The 18,286-nt window shown below is 38.1% G+C and overlaps 1 protein-coding gene across 8 annotated transcripts in view; it reads right to left on the bottom strand.

Annotated features, from left to right (window-relative positions):
• si:ch211-285f17.1 (sickle tail protein homolog) overlaps positions 1–18,286 on the bottom strand; it is a 131,385-nt gene that overhangs the window by 76,958 nt on the left and 36,141 nt on the right. For 3 of the 8 annotated variants that reach the window (XM_052595697.1, XM_052595705.1, XM_052595699.1), the window contains exon 1: positions 14,534–15,115. The exons of 1 other annotated variant lie outside the window; for it this stretch is intronic. In XM_052595697.1, coding sequence (XP_052451657.1) covers positions 14,534–14,741 — 208 coding nt within the window. In that variant the 5' untranslated portion in view covers positions 14,742–15,115. Of the gene's footprint in view, positions 1–14,533; positions 15,357–18,286 lie in introns of those variants that run through there. 4 more of the 8 variants (XM_052595700.1, XM_052595707.1, XM_052595706.1 and 1 more) reach the window with 4 other exon arrangements.

Genomic DNA, 18,286 nt, shown 5'->3' with positions numbered 1-18,286 from the left:
GTGTGTCGCGATGAATGCGGTTTTTGTAACTCTCTTGGCACTCCCTCCAGCCTGGATCACCTCATTGCGAGAAGAAAAAGAGAGGGAATGGAGAACTTAGAGAAGAAAAGAAAAGGAGATGTGTGACAGAGAGAAAGAAAGAGCCACTGATGAAGAGTGAAGTGAGAGAGAGAGAATCCCTTAAGCTAAAGCAAAACATGTGGAGGACTTCCTGCTACGGAGCCCAATGCGACACAAACTAGAGGGCCGCATGTTCTGTGTGCGCGTCTGTGAATTTAGAGCTTCCTCTCAAAATCCCTCAGCTTGCTGTTAGAATCAGAGCCAGGTTTCAGTCTCCGGTGAGGTCTTAAGTGAGCGCAACAAAACATCTCCAAAACACACAACAGATCTGTCCCAGAACCAAGCGAGCTTTGCATACTGACTACATAGACAGCTGTCTTCTAAGACAGCATCTTAACTGTTGTGGAACATCATAACTGAGCAATTTGGATTGCTTTACATAGGTGGCATAGGAAATAGTTTGGGATGTTATTATGTTTTTTTGTAATTTATCCAATTACACAAATTAAATGACACAAATGAATTAATTTATTGAAAACTTTTTTTGTTACTTTACAAAATACATTTCTTAATACATTTAATGATTTCTATCAATAGTTTAATGAATGTGAGTTTGTTTCAATGTTTTCAGGGATTGCTTTTATTGTGGAAGATTCATGTGTTGCATGACACTTTAGGCATAAAACACAAATTTAGGATAAAATAATAAATTTCTAATGACACTGAACTATTTCTATCAACATTTTACGGTTCTTTATGAATTTGAGGTTGTTGCAATGCATTGTGGGATTGCAATGGTGCTTTAGGGTTTTGCCTAAAACGAGCTTAGGATGCAGCATAATACAGCATAAGATCCCTTCATGTTGAGAGCTCCTTTAAAAGTTATGGAACAGAGCACTGGAGTGTTTATGTGTGTATGTGCAAGTATGAGGGTGTGTGTTCAACTCAGACAAACTAAAAGAGGGGAGGAGTGAAGAGGGAATGAAAGGCGGATGGTAAATAGTGGAAAAGACATAACTGTCCTTGGTTATCTGCAAAACTTAAAACACTCAGCAGATGCTTAAACACTCGGCCGGTCAGCCCTGCCCCCAAACACTCATGCACATACTAAAGCAAACACACACACACACACACACACACACAAACACTCAGGCCCGGACACAAAGTCATGTGGATGTCAAGAGATGCTTGTATATGGCACACTCGTGTGCTTCTGCAAATACAACACACACACAATGAGAAGAGTGTGCTCACAGCTACAGTAAATAATAAAATAAAATAGAAATATTCCATATGCAAGCAAATATTTAAATAAATGAATAATAAAATGTTCATACTGTACTTTTAGTGTATAGCATAAAGAGGTGCTAAATTCTGTTATTTAAACCCAATCACTCATCAACCCATCTGAACACAAACACACACACATACACACACACACACACACACACACACACACAACATATAAACACTTTATCCCTTTCTACAGGTCCTCTCTGTCCAGTAATACAGAACATGCCCGCTAAAACAGAATAATCCAATCTATTCTCACTATATAAGATAAATAATGGTGTGTCATGAAAAATGAATATGCTATGGGGGTTAGAATTGCAAACTGTCAGCAAAAGGGCTTAGTTGAATCAGTATCTGCTGACAAAAACAAACCTGTAAACATACACAGATGACAACAGCTATTTTACCTCTCACTCTCTCACACACACCTTCCTACACATCATCATTCAAAAAAACACACAACACACTACAGAGAACTCACCTAAAAACACTATAGACCCAGCTAACTTGGGAAAATATTTGCTTTGTGGCTGGAGGGTGTCGCTGTGGTAGTCAAGAACAAGCACGAGAAAAGCTGAGAGCAAACAGACAGAGGGCTGTCTATTGCACACGATATGTTTAATTCTTTGTATTCTGTCGGAGATCTGACAGCCCTGTGGGTCCGTCGGTTTAGGAACGCAATATGTATGCAGATGAATTCTTCTGATCTTACAGTCAGTACTTGTATTGTAGTCTATATAAAGTGTTAAATGAAAGTGGTTAGTGTTGAAATAAAAGGCTCTAGATTTAAATCCCTGTTCTAATAATGAAGAAAGAAACTATTAGAGCAATTGTTTTCTGTCTAATCCTAAACTGTGCGACTGGATAAAAGTGTGATTAAATAAAAGAAAAAAAGCAATATATATATATATTAAAATATATTTTTTTTAACAAAGTATAATTATATACAAGTATGTATTTCTATATAATATAACTTTTTATTATTATTTCTTTAATATTTAATTTTAAGTATTCAAATATAAAAAAATAGCTTGTTTGCTTAATGCCTTTTATACATGGGGGGGGGGTGTAAAAATGACTGCATACTGTATCTTATTAGCACACATTTCTGTAATAATGACAAAGTTTATTTCAACTTCTGACCCCAACAGAACAGCCAAAGTTAATTAGAGGTGCATATCTGTGTGTGCAAATGAGTGAGTCGGCACACAACATTGCGAAACATGATGAAAGAGAAAGTGATAAAGGAAAAGGGTTGAGTAAAATTAAGTTTCTTTAATATACAGCCATCCTTTAAATCAATGAAACTTTCCAGACACCCGAGGAAATGGAGGAGAACCAATCTGTGATGTCAGGAAATGAGGGCTGTTTCAAACTTACACTAAATGCTATGTTAAAACACTTACATCTAATTCACATGGACACGAATTCAGATGAACTGCAGCGATTATTTCCAGCATTCCCAGCCACTGAGCGTGCTCTAAAATATCACTTTACAACAGGCTACAAAAGTTTAAGAGCTGACAGGAAAAGAGAAACAAAAAACACAGACAATGACAGCTTTTCATATGAGGGGATCGGATCGGCGGCCCAGGAAGGGCCTTCAGATTAACTAGAACTCTGCAATTTTGAGTTTTTCCTTTAATTATGCTCAACATTCCATGATCCTCTGTCTCTACATGAGCCTGAAGGAATTCAGAGTCAGATGAGACGAGATGATTGGTCTGGCTGTCTGACTGATGATATCATAATGGCTGAACTCATTCTATTTCCTGAGTCTGATTATGGGGACGTTTATCAAATTCTAATATGCAGAGAGGCAGTTACTGACTAGAATACCTAAAATGAGAAACTAACATCTCTCTACTCTGCACACACACTAGACAATAGTAGGCATGAAGGAGCTATAATTATAACATTAACATTAACATTACATTTGGTCATTTAGCAGACGCTTTTACCCAAAGCGACTTACAAATTAGGAAAATGGTAATCAACAAAATATGCAAAAACAGCAATGATATGCAGTAATGTAATTTATAATCTACTTATAATGATATATACATGTACATTTACACACATCACATAATAGCCATGCTATTTTTTTCCAATTATTCTGTGTGTGTGTGAGTGTGTAAGAGGAAAGGAGAAATAAACAGATGTTTTCTCATGGCTACTTAAATGGAATACCGTCGTGGTTAACGCTCTTTGCACATAATATTTCCACATTTATTTTGACACTGAAAAAAGAGTGAAGATAAGAGAATAAGAATTAGAATAAGAAAAATATGAGAAGTAGTGAAGAAAGATAGAGATGACACTACCATTCAAAGTTTTTATGCTTTCAAAACTAGCTTGGAAGTGACTTTAGCATCTGCTATTAGCTGGTGTGCAAAGCATGAGCAAAACACACACACACACACACACACACACAGCATGACCAAAACACACACTCTCTCTCTCTCTCTCTCTCTCGCACACACACAGACACACACAGCATGACCAAAACACACACACTCTTGCTCTCTCTCTCTCTCTCTCTCTCTCTCACACACACACACACACACGAAGAGTCAAACTCGGTCAGCAAAACAATATCTGTCTCAACAAGTAAAGATTGCTCATCCGATCACCCAAACACACATTTTTCAGTACCTTTTATGGAGACAGTTGTTGATGATTCAGTCCGGCTCGATAGATGTTGGAGAGCTTTAGATGAGCACATGCTGATTTATAACAGCATGAATCTACACGCTGTCTCACGTCGTATATCAGCTTTGTTCTTCAGTAAATCAAAGTGTAGAGCAACTACGACCAGACAAATCACCCTCAGACCAGCCATGAAACTCATCACCCAAACAACATCAGGTACCATCTTAAAAACCATTCATCATCATTATACAGATTGTACTGACGCCGCATCATCTTCAGCCCAGCCGAGTCCAACAGGTGTTTGTCAGCACAGCCCTTATAAATATGAAGTGGACTTAATTGTACTGAATGTGTACATGCGGTGTACTTTGAATCTTAAAAGTATATTTTTTAAGTTAAGTTGTTACAAACCTATATGTTTATATATATATATATATATATATATTTTAAATAATGTAACCAAGCAGTTGCAGAAAGTCAATGCATTCAATAGTATTTTTTTTTTCAATACTATTTGGCAGTCAGTGGCTCCCAGCAACTGTTTGTTCATTCATTTATGGGTGAACTATCCCTGTGCTTAAAGAAAGAACACTTTCAAGATCTATCTATCTATTAAGTCTGTGTTATGATGCAGCCATATCACCGGTTGCCCACTGAAGCTAAGCAGGGCTGAGCCTGGTCAGTACCTGGATGGGAGACATCCTGGGAAAACTAGGTTGCTGCTGGAAGAGGCATTAGTGAGGCCAGCAGGGGGTGCTCATCCTGTGGTTTGTGTGGGTACTAGCCCCAGAGTAGTGATGGGGACACTACACTGTAAAAAGCACAGTCCTTTGGATGAGACGTTAAACCGAGGTCCTGACTCTCTGTGATCATTAAAAATACCAGGATGTCCTTCGCAAAGATTAGGGGGTGTAACCCCGGCATCCTGGCCATATTTCCCCATTGGCCTCTGACCATCCCCATACACTGATTGGCTTCATCACTCTGTCTCCTCTCCACCAGTAAGCTGATGCGTGGTGGGTGTTCTGGTGCAATATGGCTGCCGTCGCATCATCCAGGTGGATGCTGCACACTGGTGGTGGTTGATGAGATTCCCCCCTTTCATTTAAAAGGGCTTTGAGTTCCCAGAAAAGTTCTATATAACTGTAACAAGTTATTATAATTATAATGTGAATTTAGCTATGAAAATAAGAAACTTAGTCCACCTGTGACTGCAGGAGGTAGTTGTTGTGATATGTTGTGATATGAACTTGGGTTCTCCAACTCTGGAGAACAACCGTCCTGCACACTTTATTTTAAACCCTGTTTTAACACAACTGTCTGTAATTATGAAGTATCCCTAAACACCTTGGTTAGCTGGTTCAGGTGTGTTTGATTGGGGTTGGAGCTAAAATCTACAGGGCAGTAGCTCTCCAGGAGCAGGGTTGGAGACCCCTAGTGTAGGCCAAGTAACCAGGTTATGTGTCTAACAGCATGGTAAGCCAGCAAACTGAGTGGCTAGCTTGCGAAATGTAAACTACTGTAGCTTAAAAAAAAGCTGACAAACACTGAAAATGAATTTAAAACAATCAAGTGATGTATAAAGTTCTTTCCCCCAGTGGAATCACTTTGGAACTGAGTCCTAATCAAACTCACTGTGTTGATTATGACACTTACTACACCCCTTCAACCGTGACTAAATTAAACTGAAGTTGACTGCTGTATTAACCAATCAGCATCCAGAAAGTGAAATATAGGGCTTTTGTCACAACTTATAATTACCAGGACTATAAGTCTCACTTTTTTCATAGTTTGGCTGGTCCTGCGACTTATAGTCAGGTGCGACTTATTTATCAAAATTAATTTGACATGAACCGAGAGAAATGAACCAAGAGAAATGAACCAAGAGAAAACATTACCATCTACAGCCGCAAGAAAGTGCTTTATGCTGCTCAGTGCTGCTGTAGTCTACACTGAAGACATAGAGCGCCCTCTCGCGGCTGTAGACGGTAATGTTTTCTCTTGGTGCTTGGTTATAAATAAATACGACTTATAGTCCAGTGCGACTTATATATGTTTTTTTCCTCATCATGACGTATTTTTGGACTGCTGCGACTTATACTCAGGTACGACTTATAGTCCGAAAAATACAGTAACTCTTTCCCCGCCACTGACAGAATTTTCCGTCTTTCTGTGTTTTCACTCTTATAGGGTAGGGGGTGCTGTTACACATCTTCTGAAAGGGTACTGAATGTCTGGATCAAAACGCAGTGAAGAAGAAGCATAAACAAGTTATCGCATATGTAAGCATATGCACATGCAAAATAACGCAATCATTGAAAAAGCAAAAATAAAAAAAATTACAAAAACTAACAGGACTGTGCAAACTTTGGGGTGTTGATAGAAGCGATATACTATTTTTATTTTATTTTTTATTTTTTGCTTAGCCACTGTGACAAAAGGGGCGTGGTCGAGAGTGAGTGGAGTGGTGGAGTTAGTGAGAATCTGTGACACCTGCACCACAAACTGGTCTCGAGTCCCACGGAGGAGCTCCGAAAAGATAAAAGGAGGAGTGTCAACAGTGTTGGATGAGAGAGGACCAGGCCTGGATTTTATTTATTTTTAGTTCTGTTCATACACGACAGTCGTCCACAAGGGGCTGTCGCGCTGTTTTGTTATTATTTTGTTATTAAAGTTTTATTTAAATGTTCGCCGGTTCCCGCCTCCTTCTTCCCAATGAACTGTGTTACACCCACATTTAAGTTTTGATCAATGTATGAATCTCGGATAAAACACTTTTTTATGCTGGTGGGAAAAGAGCTAAAGAGTAATTTATTAGGGAAAAAAAGCGACTGGGACACAACAGAGACTAGATTCAAACCTCAATCTCCCAAATGAGCACCAGTGCTCAATGTATCTGGTGCATAACAGCTACATCTCCAACACGAGCATTATTTCAGGTTAGATTAGCTGCAGTCTAATTGAACAGATCTGTTTTGTTAAACTCAAATGAAATTCATAAACTTTTCCATGGCTGTTGAAATTCACTGCATGTCTACAGCGCTCTGCCTCTCACCTTTAAAGCCTTCCCTTTTTCTCACTCCATTTCCTTTTGTTTCTATTTCACCGGCCTCTCTATACCAGGTGCTTGTCTAGCCATTAAATGGCACGTCAGAAAGGAGCAAAGAGAAAAGAAAGACGAAAAGAAAGAGTGTGTGCACACAACCCACACTCAGTGCCAACATTTCAGGAAATCCCTTCATCTTTTCATCCTTGCTTAACCACGCTCTTCTTGAAACAAGTAGTCTCTTTAGGACACAGCATTCATTAGGTGTGTGTGTGTGTGTGTGTGTGTGTGTGTGTGTCTAACCCTCTTGGCTGACCCTAATAAGCAACCACACACAGCCTGCTGAATAGACTTCAAACAGAGACGCTACTTTTAATCAGCACTGAGAAAACCAGCTCGCAACCTGTTCAGAAAGAAGAGGGCAAGAAAAAGCGAGGGATAGAAGGAAAGAAAGAGATAAAAGGAGGTGGAGATAACTAGAGAGATTGACAAACAAGAAAAAATGGCAACCTCAAACAAAATAGAGTTAGCAAGTAGGCGAAAAGCAAAGGCAAAGACAGAAGAAACAGCAACAGAACAAAAAGAAGATGACAAGCAGTGAAGAAACAGTCCATCCACTGCACCAGATTACGATTAAAAGTTACAATTTTCTGTCAGTACTGCATGTGTGGGCCTCAAACCTGTCAGAGCTCATAGTCTCATAAGGGCTCTGTGGAAACTAGGGCAAAGAACACCAGATCTCCAATTAAGTTGCTGCAAACTTGAGAAGAAGTGACTTTATGAGAGATTATTTGATTATTCATAAGAAGTTGCTTGGTGACTTGGCTCTAATGCATTAGAGCTACACTTAAACAAATGTCATTGCATTGGATACAATTTATCAAACCAAATGACATTTATTATTTTCAAGCCAATCATTTATACATTTTCAGTGTGGCTTACATTTTTTTAAACTTTTTTTTAACAACCAGGCAAAAACTGGATATTTATTTTGGCCAAATAATATAGAATATCTGGGATTTATCAGTTATCAGCCATACCATGACAATAATCTTGGTCAATTTAACCTGCATTTTAAATGATGCAACAGAAGAACTTTCACAGGAATTCCACCACTGTGTTACTTTAAGTAGAGTCACAGCTGGGAGCTACAGACTGGATTCCCATCCAGAAATAGTCACAATGGAAAGAAGGAACAATTTTAGACTAATCCCAGTGAAAACAAAGATTAAATAACTTCTTGTTGATGGTCTAGTCCTTCTCTAGCATGCTCTGTAAATTAGTTTCAGTCCATAAAATGCAATTGTTCTTAATATATTTCTTGGGGTAAGACTATAACATTATATAAATAATAAGAAAATCCTAAAATACTGCTAAAACAACACTGTGAATTATAGTGTTTGAAATAATTAGCCCCAATTAAAAACAGACAAAAACGTGTGTCTGGGCTGAAAAGAAGTTAACCCACACAATTTGTTCATCCAAACCAATTGCTTTTGAAGAAACATGATAAAAAATTGGTAGAGAGGTTGGTAGTTCATCCAAAATGGAACATTTTGTCATTTACTCACTCAAATTGTCATTCGAAAACCTGTATAGCTTTCTTGTTACTGTGGAACACAAAAGTACTTTTTGTGCTTTTTCGTACAATGAAAGTTGGATGGGAACTGGAGCTGTCAAGGTCCAAAAAAGACAAAAAAAAAAAAAAGCAGCAGAAAAATTATATATGAGGAACAGACTGAAACTGTGTTACTTTTAGTTCCACAGAAGAAAGAATGACATGATGGTGAATATATTTGAGGGTGAACTATCCCGTCAACACAACTTTCAGTGCATTCAAGAGCACTTTCCCCTGCTGGACTCAAACATCTTCAAAAGCTTTATCAACCACTCAGACAAACTCCCAGAGGTCTCTATCTAATGAATGAGAATTTAAACACAGTTGCCCACGTTTTTATTGATTTCTGCTTAGGAGAGTTATCTCTGATTGATGCCTTAGGCACACTTGGACACTCATGAAGAGGCACTTAACAAAAACTGTGACCACATATCTGTTAGCGTATATGTCAGCCATGAAGTGCAAAGTTCTGCTGTAACAACAACCCTCAGTGCATAACGTCTGCATTCTTCACGAGTGATGAGCCTATAGGGCATGAATTCAGCTCAGGGGAATATACACAGTAACAACAACAAAACCAGGTGTGTTAAAGGGAGGTCTTCTCCTCCCCCTCTGTCTTCAGCTCTGTTTCTGACTCACATCACCCAGGACACTTTGTGACATCTAAACCATGTAGAGCTACACCATGAATCAACACAAGCGAACTCAAATGTCAATATACTTGTGCAAACACACTCAACTTGTTGGTTCTTGCCTAGTTAGTAACCTAATTCAAAGTTTGTCTAAGGTGGGCATTGCTGAAAGGGTCTCTCATCCTTTTATTTATTGCTCTCAAGTTTTGAGATCAAAGCGAAGCATAACAATTCAGATTTTTTGAAAACAAGCTTCTTGCTTGATCGCGCGACCAATAATGGGCCAGTTCACCAAAAAATGGCAATGTTTATATCATATGTTAATCCTTCTAAACTAGTTTTTTCCATGCAAAGCATAAGCAAACATTCTGAAACATCTCCTTTTATGTTCCACAGAATAAAGAAAGTCATACAGTCAATGACATAATTCAAAGTTTGATTAAGGTGGGCACTGTTGAAAGGGTCTCTCCTTTCCTTTTAATTCCAGATTTCAAAGATCTCAGGTTCTAGTTACTGGCGACTTTGTCCTGTAAGCCATTTTTTTGTGCAGCCGCAGTGGCGATTAAGCAGCCTATGAGCTCAGCAGAAAGGATTCTGGAAAATTCCTGAAGTAAGGAAAAGTATCTAAGTGCTACTCCCTCTCCTGACATTAACTCTCCCTGAATGCTTTAAGAGCCTAGAATATCTCACAACGCAGAATGATAAACCTTTCCTTTATTCCCTCCCTCCCCTTTTCGATCCTTCCTGCCAAACGGTGAACAATTACCAGATTCCATTTGCCATTAAGTTAAAGCACTCAGGCACTTTTCATTAGCTGAGCTGGCCGGTGACCTGTGGATCAACTTCTGCCCACACGAATTCAGGTTTTCACAAACAGAGCACTCCATCAGTCTGAAGGAATAATGCTCTGCTGGTTCGAGATTAATGGAGTGGCTTCCAAGCACAAAATACCTCATTTAAAAGAGTAATTTGGTTACAATAAATCTAGGATGAGCAAATAGTGTCCATGCTTTCTGTCTTCTGGCGAGGTTGCCTGACAATTTTGTACCAGATCACCAAAAAATATATATATTTTTAATCCTATATTCACCCTAATGTTGTTCCGAACATATATGACTGACTTTCTACCATGAAGCACAAAACAAGATGTTTTAAAGAATGTTCATGCTGCACATTTTTGATTAAACGATTTTGCTAAACATCTCCTTTATCCACAGAATAAAGAAAGTCAGAGGATTTTTGAATGACATGAAGGTAAGAACAGAATTTTCATTTTTAGGTGGATTGTCTAAAAATGCTAAACCGTTATTGATCTGAAAGGCTCTTCGGGAACTTGCTGATACAGTGAGTTCTGTTAGAGTGCCCTGTCTTCAGTTTGGGCAGTTCTGGATTAAGAGTGTCTCACTTTTCAATCAGAGAGGATTGAGGGTTAATGAGCAGTGCTCATGAGTCTAATCCCACTCGTACTGTAATTCTCTTCATAGTGCTTCCACTGGCTTCAGTCTCCATTGCAAGTTATTAGATCCTGCTCTAGATTACAAAAACCCATCCGTGTCTGACACTTTCACCAAAAATCATGGGATTATTTGTTCATGGAAGGATGTTTATCCTGAAATCAAAATTCTGTCATTATTTACTCACTCTCATGTCTTTTCAAACCTGCATGACTGACTTTCTTCTGTAGAGCACAAAATATGTTCTATACAATGAAAACATACTCTAAAGTTCAAATGTTTGGGGTCAGTAAGATTTTTTATGTTTTTGAAATAAGCCCCCCAATGCTCACCAAGGTTGCATTTTCAGTGTCACATGATCCTTCAGAAATCACTTATACTAATACGCTGCTCGAGAAACATTTCTTATCAGCAATGTTGAAAACCACTGTGCTGCTTGATATTTTTGTGGAAACTGTAATCCATTTTTTTTTTCAAGATTATTTTACAGAAAGAAATTTAAAAGAACAGTATTTATTTATAATGAATTCATTTGTAACATTTTAAACATCTTTATGATCAGTGATCATATTATTTACAAAAAGTGCTTTCGTGGAAAGGGACCTTATAACTGTCACTGTCACTCTACTGTCACTTTTTTTTGTTGAATCAGTAACTTCTATACAGTCTTTTGTCTACTTCTATATAGTCTTTTGAATTCATAAGATAGCTTTGTGTGCTGAACAGACTGAATTTTAAGTCAATAAATTAGTTAGATTTATCATCTGATGAAAGAAATGCAGTGAGCAAACGAGACATGTCTCGTTTTGTGTTCCAAAAAATAAAGTTATGCTGAAACAAAATGAACCATAAAACGATGACAGAAAATGACTAAACATCTCAGTGAACACTTTCACTTTTTCTTTATTAGAGTTCTGCAATATATATATATAAAAGCCAAATTAAATGTCAAACTGCATTATTTTGGTGTACACTCTTAAAAATAAAGGTGCTTCATGATGCCATAGAATAACTTTTTTTGTCTAAATGCTTCCATAAAGGAACCTTTAACATCTGAAGAACCTTTCTTTTGCACAAAAGTTTCTTTGTGGCGAAAGAAGGTTCTTCAGATTATAAAAAGGTAAGAAAGAGATGCTTCTTAAAGAACATTTGACTGAATGGTTTTCTATAGCATCGCTGTGAAGAACCTTTTAAGCACCTTTATTTTTAAGAGTGTACTGCTCTAGCTATCCCATAAACCCCTAGTGAAATGTTTCTCATATCAGCAGATCACAGACTGATATGTTAATCACATCAATCCGGGTGATCACTCATAGTCTAGGCATGGAAAATCCAAACAGCAGAAGCTGAGTACAGACCAGCTCAGGATAAACTTAGTTGAAATGAGGAGACTGTTTCGTCTCCCTCCCTCTCTTTCTGTTCTCTTTCTTTCCCATAACCTCTGTCTGGCTGAGCCATGAGTAAGCAAGACCACCCAACCATGAAGTTTACTGACTGCGATACAGTTCTTTGTCCTGCTGCACCTGCTTGTGATAAACTTTCAAAGAGTGCTAACAGTAGATTAAACAAAAGACTGAACCATTTTACCTGCAGATAAACAGAAGAAAGCCGCCTGCTGATAAACAAATCTCTCCCTTATCACCCTATCTGCCAGACATAAAACGGGCAAAGAAGAAAAGAAAAAAGAGAATGTATTTGTTTTCCAGATGTTTCTGTGAAAGCACGTTTAGGTAGTAAATATTAATATCACATCACAGGTGATGATATTCTTGCGATTGGATCTGTGAGGTTCTTTAATGTGTTGTATTTATGTTACAGTATAACTTACATATAGTGCCATTACAGACAGGTGGGTGTACTTCTGCTTTTTAGGACACTTTACTCTTCAGTGGCAACCAGATTTCTATGTTTAAATACTAATGTATGCATAGCATTTATTTAGAAATGGAAACTTGAATTATGGGGAAATGCACTCTCGTAATTTCTAAAGATGGAAATTGTATCACCATTCATCCATTGGAGAACCATTCATCCGACATGTAGTGACCTGCGCTTGAACTTTGAGTCTAAAAAACATTAACTCTTAAATGATGCATTTAAAGTAAGAATGTAAAGAGAGAGAGAGAAAAAAAATCTTTTGAAGTGTTACTCATTGGTGTAAACTTTTACAATGTTTACAGTTGGGGAGAACTGAGAGACAGTTTGCTCCAAAAATATGTTTCTGCTATTTTTTACTTTTTCTCATTCACTCTAGATGTAAACACAGGTTAGCTACTAGAATAATGTTATTCTTTTCATTATAACAAAAGTGAATGGCTGTATGGCTGTTATGCTTCAACAAAGGCAAAAAAAGTGCACTGTTACTAAAGGAAAAATATTGCATTAATTAGTCTATTGGTATCTTTATAGAGCCATTTTTCATTGTATTTATCAACCATTTGTTATAAAAGTAAGTGTTTTATATTAACATTTTATCTTAGCATTGCTATCAATTTCACTGAGAAGACATTTAATTGTTTAACACTGAGGGATGTGACTGGAGGTGACAGGATTTGGGTCTTGATCACCACTTTAGGGCAACTTTGAGTTGACATGGTGCTCTTCAACCAAAACCAGCAGGATTCAAACCCACTGGGGTGGAATGCGATAAAGAGGTGCCTAATCACACACACAAACACATGCACACACACAAACTGGCATTAATCTGCACCCCGCTGTGCTGGAATGGGGAGCCCATGTGTGTGTGTGTGTGTGTGTGTTTGTGTAAGGAATGCAGCAAAAATCAACCCAGCTGCCGATCTAATCCCACAAAACCCATTGTCATATATGAATAAATATAAAACCAAACACCAAGCATTTTTAACATAATACCATATGCAGTTCACTGACATTCAGATACTCCAAACCAAACAAGCTAATCTACTTAATACCCTAAATTCACATAAAACCTCTGCAAACAAAACATTATGTTCAACTTTTACTCACACCCACTCCACATGGATACTTCAACATCTCACCGAATATAATCATAATGACAAATATCAATGTTTACATTTAAAATAAAATATCCATCCAATATTCGTCAGGACATTAAGACTTCTCAACTTACGGCTAAAATCACAAAGAAGACAAAACAATGTGTCACTTCACTAGAAGGTCTAAAACCTTGAGCAGGGCAAAAAAATACAATTTCTTCAGCAATAAGATTAAAAGGAGAGCAAATAGAGATGTATTTTGCTTCTGATTTGCTTCAAAAGACATCTCAACATATATCAAACAGTGCTATCAAAAGCAAGTCTGCTATTATATGCAAGCTCATGATTTTTAGTCATACTGTATGTTTGTAACGTCATGTCATTTGTTTCTGTTTTCAAAACTTTTAAGCAGGGCTTAATATTCAAATAATCTGCTGATTATGTCTTGGATAAGTAAATTAATCAGACTTTAAAAGCCAGCTTTTAATTTCTGTATTTTATTTGAAGTGGTTCTTCATAAACTATACATTTTGTACAAGGGGCGGGGCGGGGGGTCAATTATTAATGATTTAATTGATTAGTTGTTGTGGGTCTACTCAGAATTAGATTCAAAAATCAAATAACATTTTTTTTTTTTTTATCTCCTGAGCTTAAGAACATTTTCCTCCTAGAATTTATTCATTCAAATAATGAAAACATAAGATGTCTGATAAACGAATATCAAAAGTGTCCAAACATCAGATTTGGACAAAAAGGGAAAAGTGCAGTTTTTGGGTATCCACCTTTGAATATCGATTACTTACTGGGTTGTGTGACTTGTTGCTGGGTTGTGGTTGCGGAGGACCCTTTAGGTGGACTGATTCTGCTTCTTGGTTGGCCCATCTCCTCCTCTTCCTTTATATTAGTGTTTTGCGTGCTCTGTGAATGTGTCGTTCCATTGACCGGAGGCTTGGAGAGCTTGGAGCCAGGACCCACCGAGGATGGGCGAGCAAGTCGTGAAGGTTTAGACATAGCGTAGAAATGCTGGGTAAACTCGAGTGAATCCAATCAAGTCAGTTCATCAGTCACTCACTTGGTATTCCATTTGAAATGTCCAATCAAATCACTCTAGTAGAATATCCAAAACTGTGTTCCACAGGTGTCCAAATGCCGCCTGGATTTCCACCGTCTTCCACAGAGAACTAATTGTCCTCTCCCTCCTTCTATCTCATCTCTCTTCCTTCCTGTCCCTCTGTGTCTTTACTCACTGAACGAGTCCAGACGAGTGCAGGTAGAAGAACCAGACGGAGGAACGAGGGGGAAGGGGTTAATCACCACCTTTCCAAACGGAGCCTCCAGCGTTCCCAAGTGTATGAGTGTGCGCCGCGGTATGACTGACAAGGGGACAAACGGAGATAAGCAGACTGTTCCCATGTATCAGCGCATTCCAACACAGTCTCAATCTCTCACTCGTTCTGCCCTCCGAAACTCCAACTTTCCTTCTCTCGCTCCCCCCACCTTCTCTTGCATCTCGTCTAGATGCTCTCAGCTTGGAAACGCAAAAAAAGTCTCAATGCTTGAGAGTAAAAAAGGAAAAGAATGAAAAGGGAGGAGAAAAGGTCTTCTATTGCTGTCACAGCCGTGTATACTGTATACTCTCTCTCTCTCTCCACTGCTCTTTCAGCCTCCAGGGTAGAAGACCATTGCTGCGGTGCGTGCTGTAGAAAATTACACACACACACGTGCTTGGATATTTCTGGAGAATTATAAAGCGGCAGAAAGGAAAGCGGGATTACACTAGCATAGCTGGTTCTTGAGCTCTGCAGTTGGTGTGTGTTTGTGTGTGTATCAAAGCAAGGCATGTTGGAAGCTTTACTTTGGGCTCAAAAGGGTTGGAAATGGAGGAAAAATCCTGTTTGCTGTTCTCAAAACAAGCACGAATGCACTTGAAATAAGTTTACACAACTAAATAGCAAAAAAGAGTGACAGAATAACTTGCATTTCATTATGACAATAAAATATACAAGGCATTTCAGTATATATTATTTTTCATCGTCATTTTTTTTTAAAAAACTATTCCTAAAACTTTTAAATACTAAAACAAAATGATTATTTTTATGTTTTAATACATTTAAAGTCCGTGAGAGTGTTTTTATTCTCATTATTTGGTCTCTAATTAAATCTCACATCATATACTGAGCTTGTAAAAAAAAAAAAGTCTTATCCATCTCTCTTCACAGCTCGGACTTTTGTAAAAAAAAAAAATAATAGTTTGGCGCATAACATTATGCATGTCTTAGTCTCAAGAAATGACTCTCAAGAGTAGTTTTTACACAGAAAATAAAAATCCGATGCATCTCAATTTATCATGAACAATAAATGTTATTTACCATAAAAACACACACTATATATTCTGAGTATGAGTCAGAAAGGTTTTGAATGGATAACCTACTAACCCAAAAGCTTGTGCCTCTCTCCATCGCTTCCGTGATTCCATTTCACAGAAAAGCCTGGATCAAACCATCCAGCGGCGGGATATTTACCTTTGGATTTCATACCCAGGGAGTTTGGAGGGGAAAAAAGTCCCACAGGAGCAGATTTGGCTGCCACACAATCCATAAAAACATACAGTTCATACACATCTAGACAAGAGATCTGAATGTAGAATATTCCACCAGTGGATTAAACCCCCACTGACATGGCTTCAAACCATTTGACCATCTGGACAAACCATACATCAATCATTTCAACATGAGGAAGTGATCATATTCGATCATACCTATGTAGCTGGTGTGTTGGTGGGGTGAGAACTGACTTATTTCAGAAGCAACAAACAGATATATGAAAAATTTCATATATATATAGTATAATGAAAAACCATACTAGCACATCATGGCAGACTTTTGACCTACATTTCTTCTCTTCTAAATACCAATGACCTTTGACCATACTAACACAAAACATACAGATTCAAACCTGGAAAATGCAGATGTTATGTGTGTGGTATGCATGTGTGCCTCAGTCAGTGAGTGTGCATATTCATTGCATGTGTTTTGGGGTAATTTAGCCCTCTAATAATAAGCTATATATTTGGCAGCTTCGTTGCTCCACCCTGTAAGAACTCCATCCACTGTTATAGTTCAATGTAAGCTATATTTAACCCTCTAAATAATATACGACCTATGAGACTGCTATGAGATCTCTCATTCATTTTACCCTGGTGTTTTAAATTAGAATAATTTCTGATAATAAGTTCTTAACAATAAGTATTATTCATGAAACAAGCAAAATACAACTGTGTATACATTATATATTATTTATTATTATTTAGGTTACACTTTATTTTAAGGTGTCCTTATTACAATGTAGTTATACATTTATGAAGTAATATTAATTAACTAAATGTACTTATTATATGTTTAGGGTTAGGATAAGGGTTATTTGCATGTAATTATGTATAATGAATTGTTATTATAATAGTAAATCCATCTAACAAGGATACCATAAAGGGTAAGTTCACCCAAAAATCAAAATGATGTCATTAATAACTCACCCTCATCATGAATGGAGGTCTTACAGGTTTGGAACGACATGAGGGTGAGTTATTAATGATATCATTTTGATTTTTGGGTGAACTAACCCATTAAAATAAAGTGTTTCCCTTATTTTTTTCAGGATTATGGACCTTTGTGTTTTGCTCCCTGTTACCAAGTTTCTCACCTCAAGTTGATTGTTAATTTGATTCCAGGTGTGTCTCCTTAGTACCCTGTTATCCTGTGTTTAAAAGCCCCAGTCCATTCAGTCAGTGTTTGGCGGGTCTACCTGTTGTGTTTGTGTGTTCCTGCCATTTCCACTGTGGATTATCACATGTTTTCTTGATTAAAGACTATTGTTTGTAATTCATATTTCTCTCTCGTTTCTCCCAACACAGATCATGACAAAAGACCCGACCGAAACAGTAACTTCAAATATCTACCTTCTGTCTTAGCATTTAATTTTTCTCCATGTTTTTGTTTCCGTAGTGTTTCCCTAATGGATTCCCTCCCTTGCCCCAAATTCATATTCTTCCTGCTGGAGCAGGGGGAAAAATCGCTTGAGGGTCATACCAAACTGTTTCTTGCTATTGCCCATCTCACCACCTACCTTGACATGCTCTGCATATTCTATGACACCAGCCTCAACACTGCGTGCACAGTGCCGTCGTCTGAAGATGGCCCTCAAGCAGAATTCACCGCCTTTGTGGAGTGGACACTGGTAAGAAATGGATCTCCGTTTCCCATCGGTTCCCAGGAGTATATCGCCAGTGCCACCCCTGACCCAGAGCCCAGACCACCATCTTCCCGATGCATGGCGAACGTGCCAAAGCCCACCACTAACAGAGAGCAAGACTGTCACTGTGACTGACGAGCCATCACCGCATAGAGCAACCTTGCTAAAGATCGCTGTGGAGCCAAAGCCGCTGATAATGTCAGTCAAGGTGTGTAAGCCAGCAACAACTCCTGCCATGAGGGAGAAAGCCACGGATGGTGTGAGCATGGAGAGGAGCTCTGCCCCCTGTGAGCTGGGTGAGTGGTGAG

Source organism: Carassius gibelio, chromosome B24 (genome assembly GCF_023724105.1).
Source record: "Carassius gibelio isolate Cgi1373 ecotype wild population from Czech Republic chromosome B24, carGib1.2-hapl.c, whole genome shotgun sequence".
Lineage (NCBI taxonomy): Eukaryota > Metazoa > Chordata > Actinopteri > Cypriniformes > Cyprinidae > Carassius > Carassius gibelio.
The sequence above is the reverse complement of the archived record's forward strand: the minus strand, read 5'-3'. Positions and strand labels throughout refer to the sequence as shown.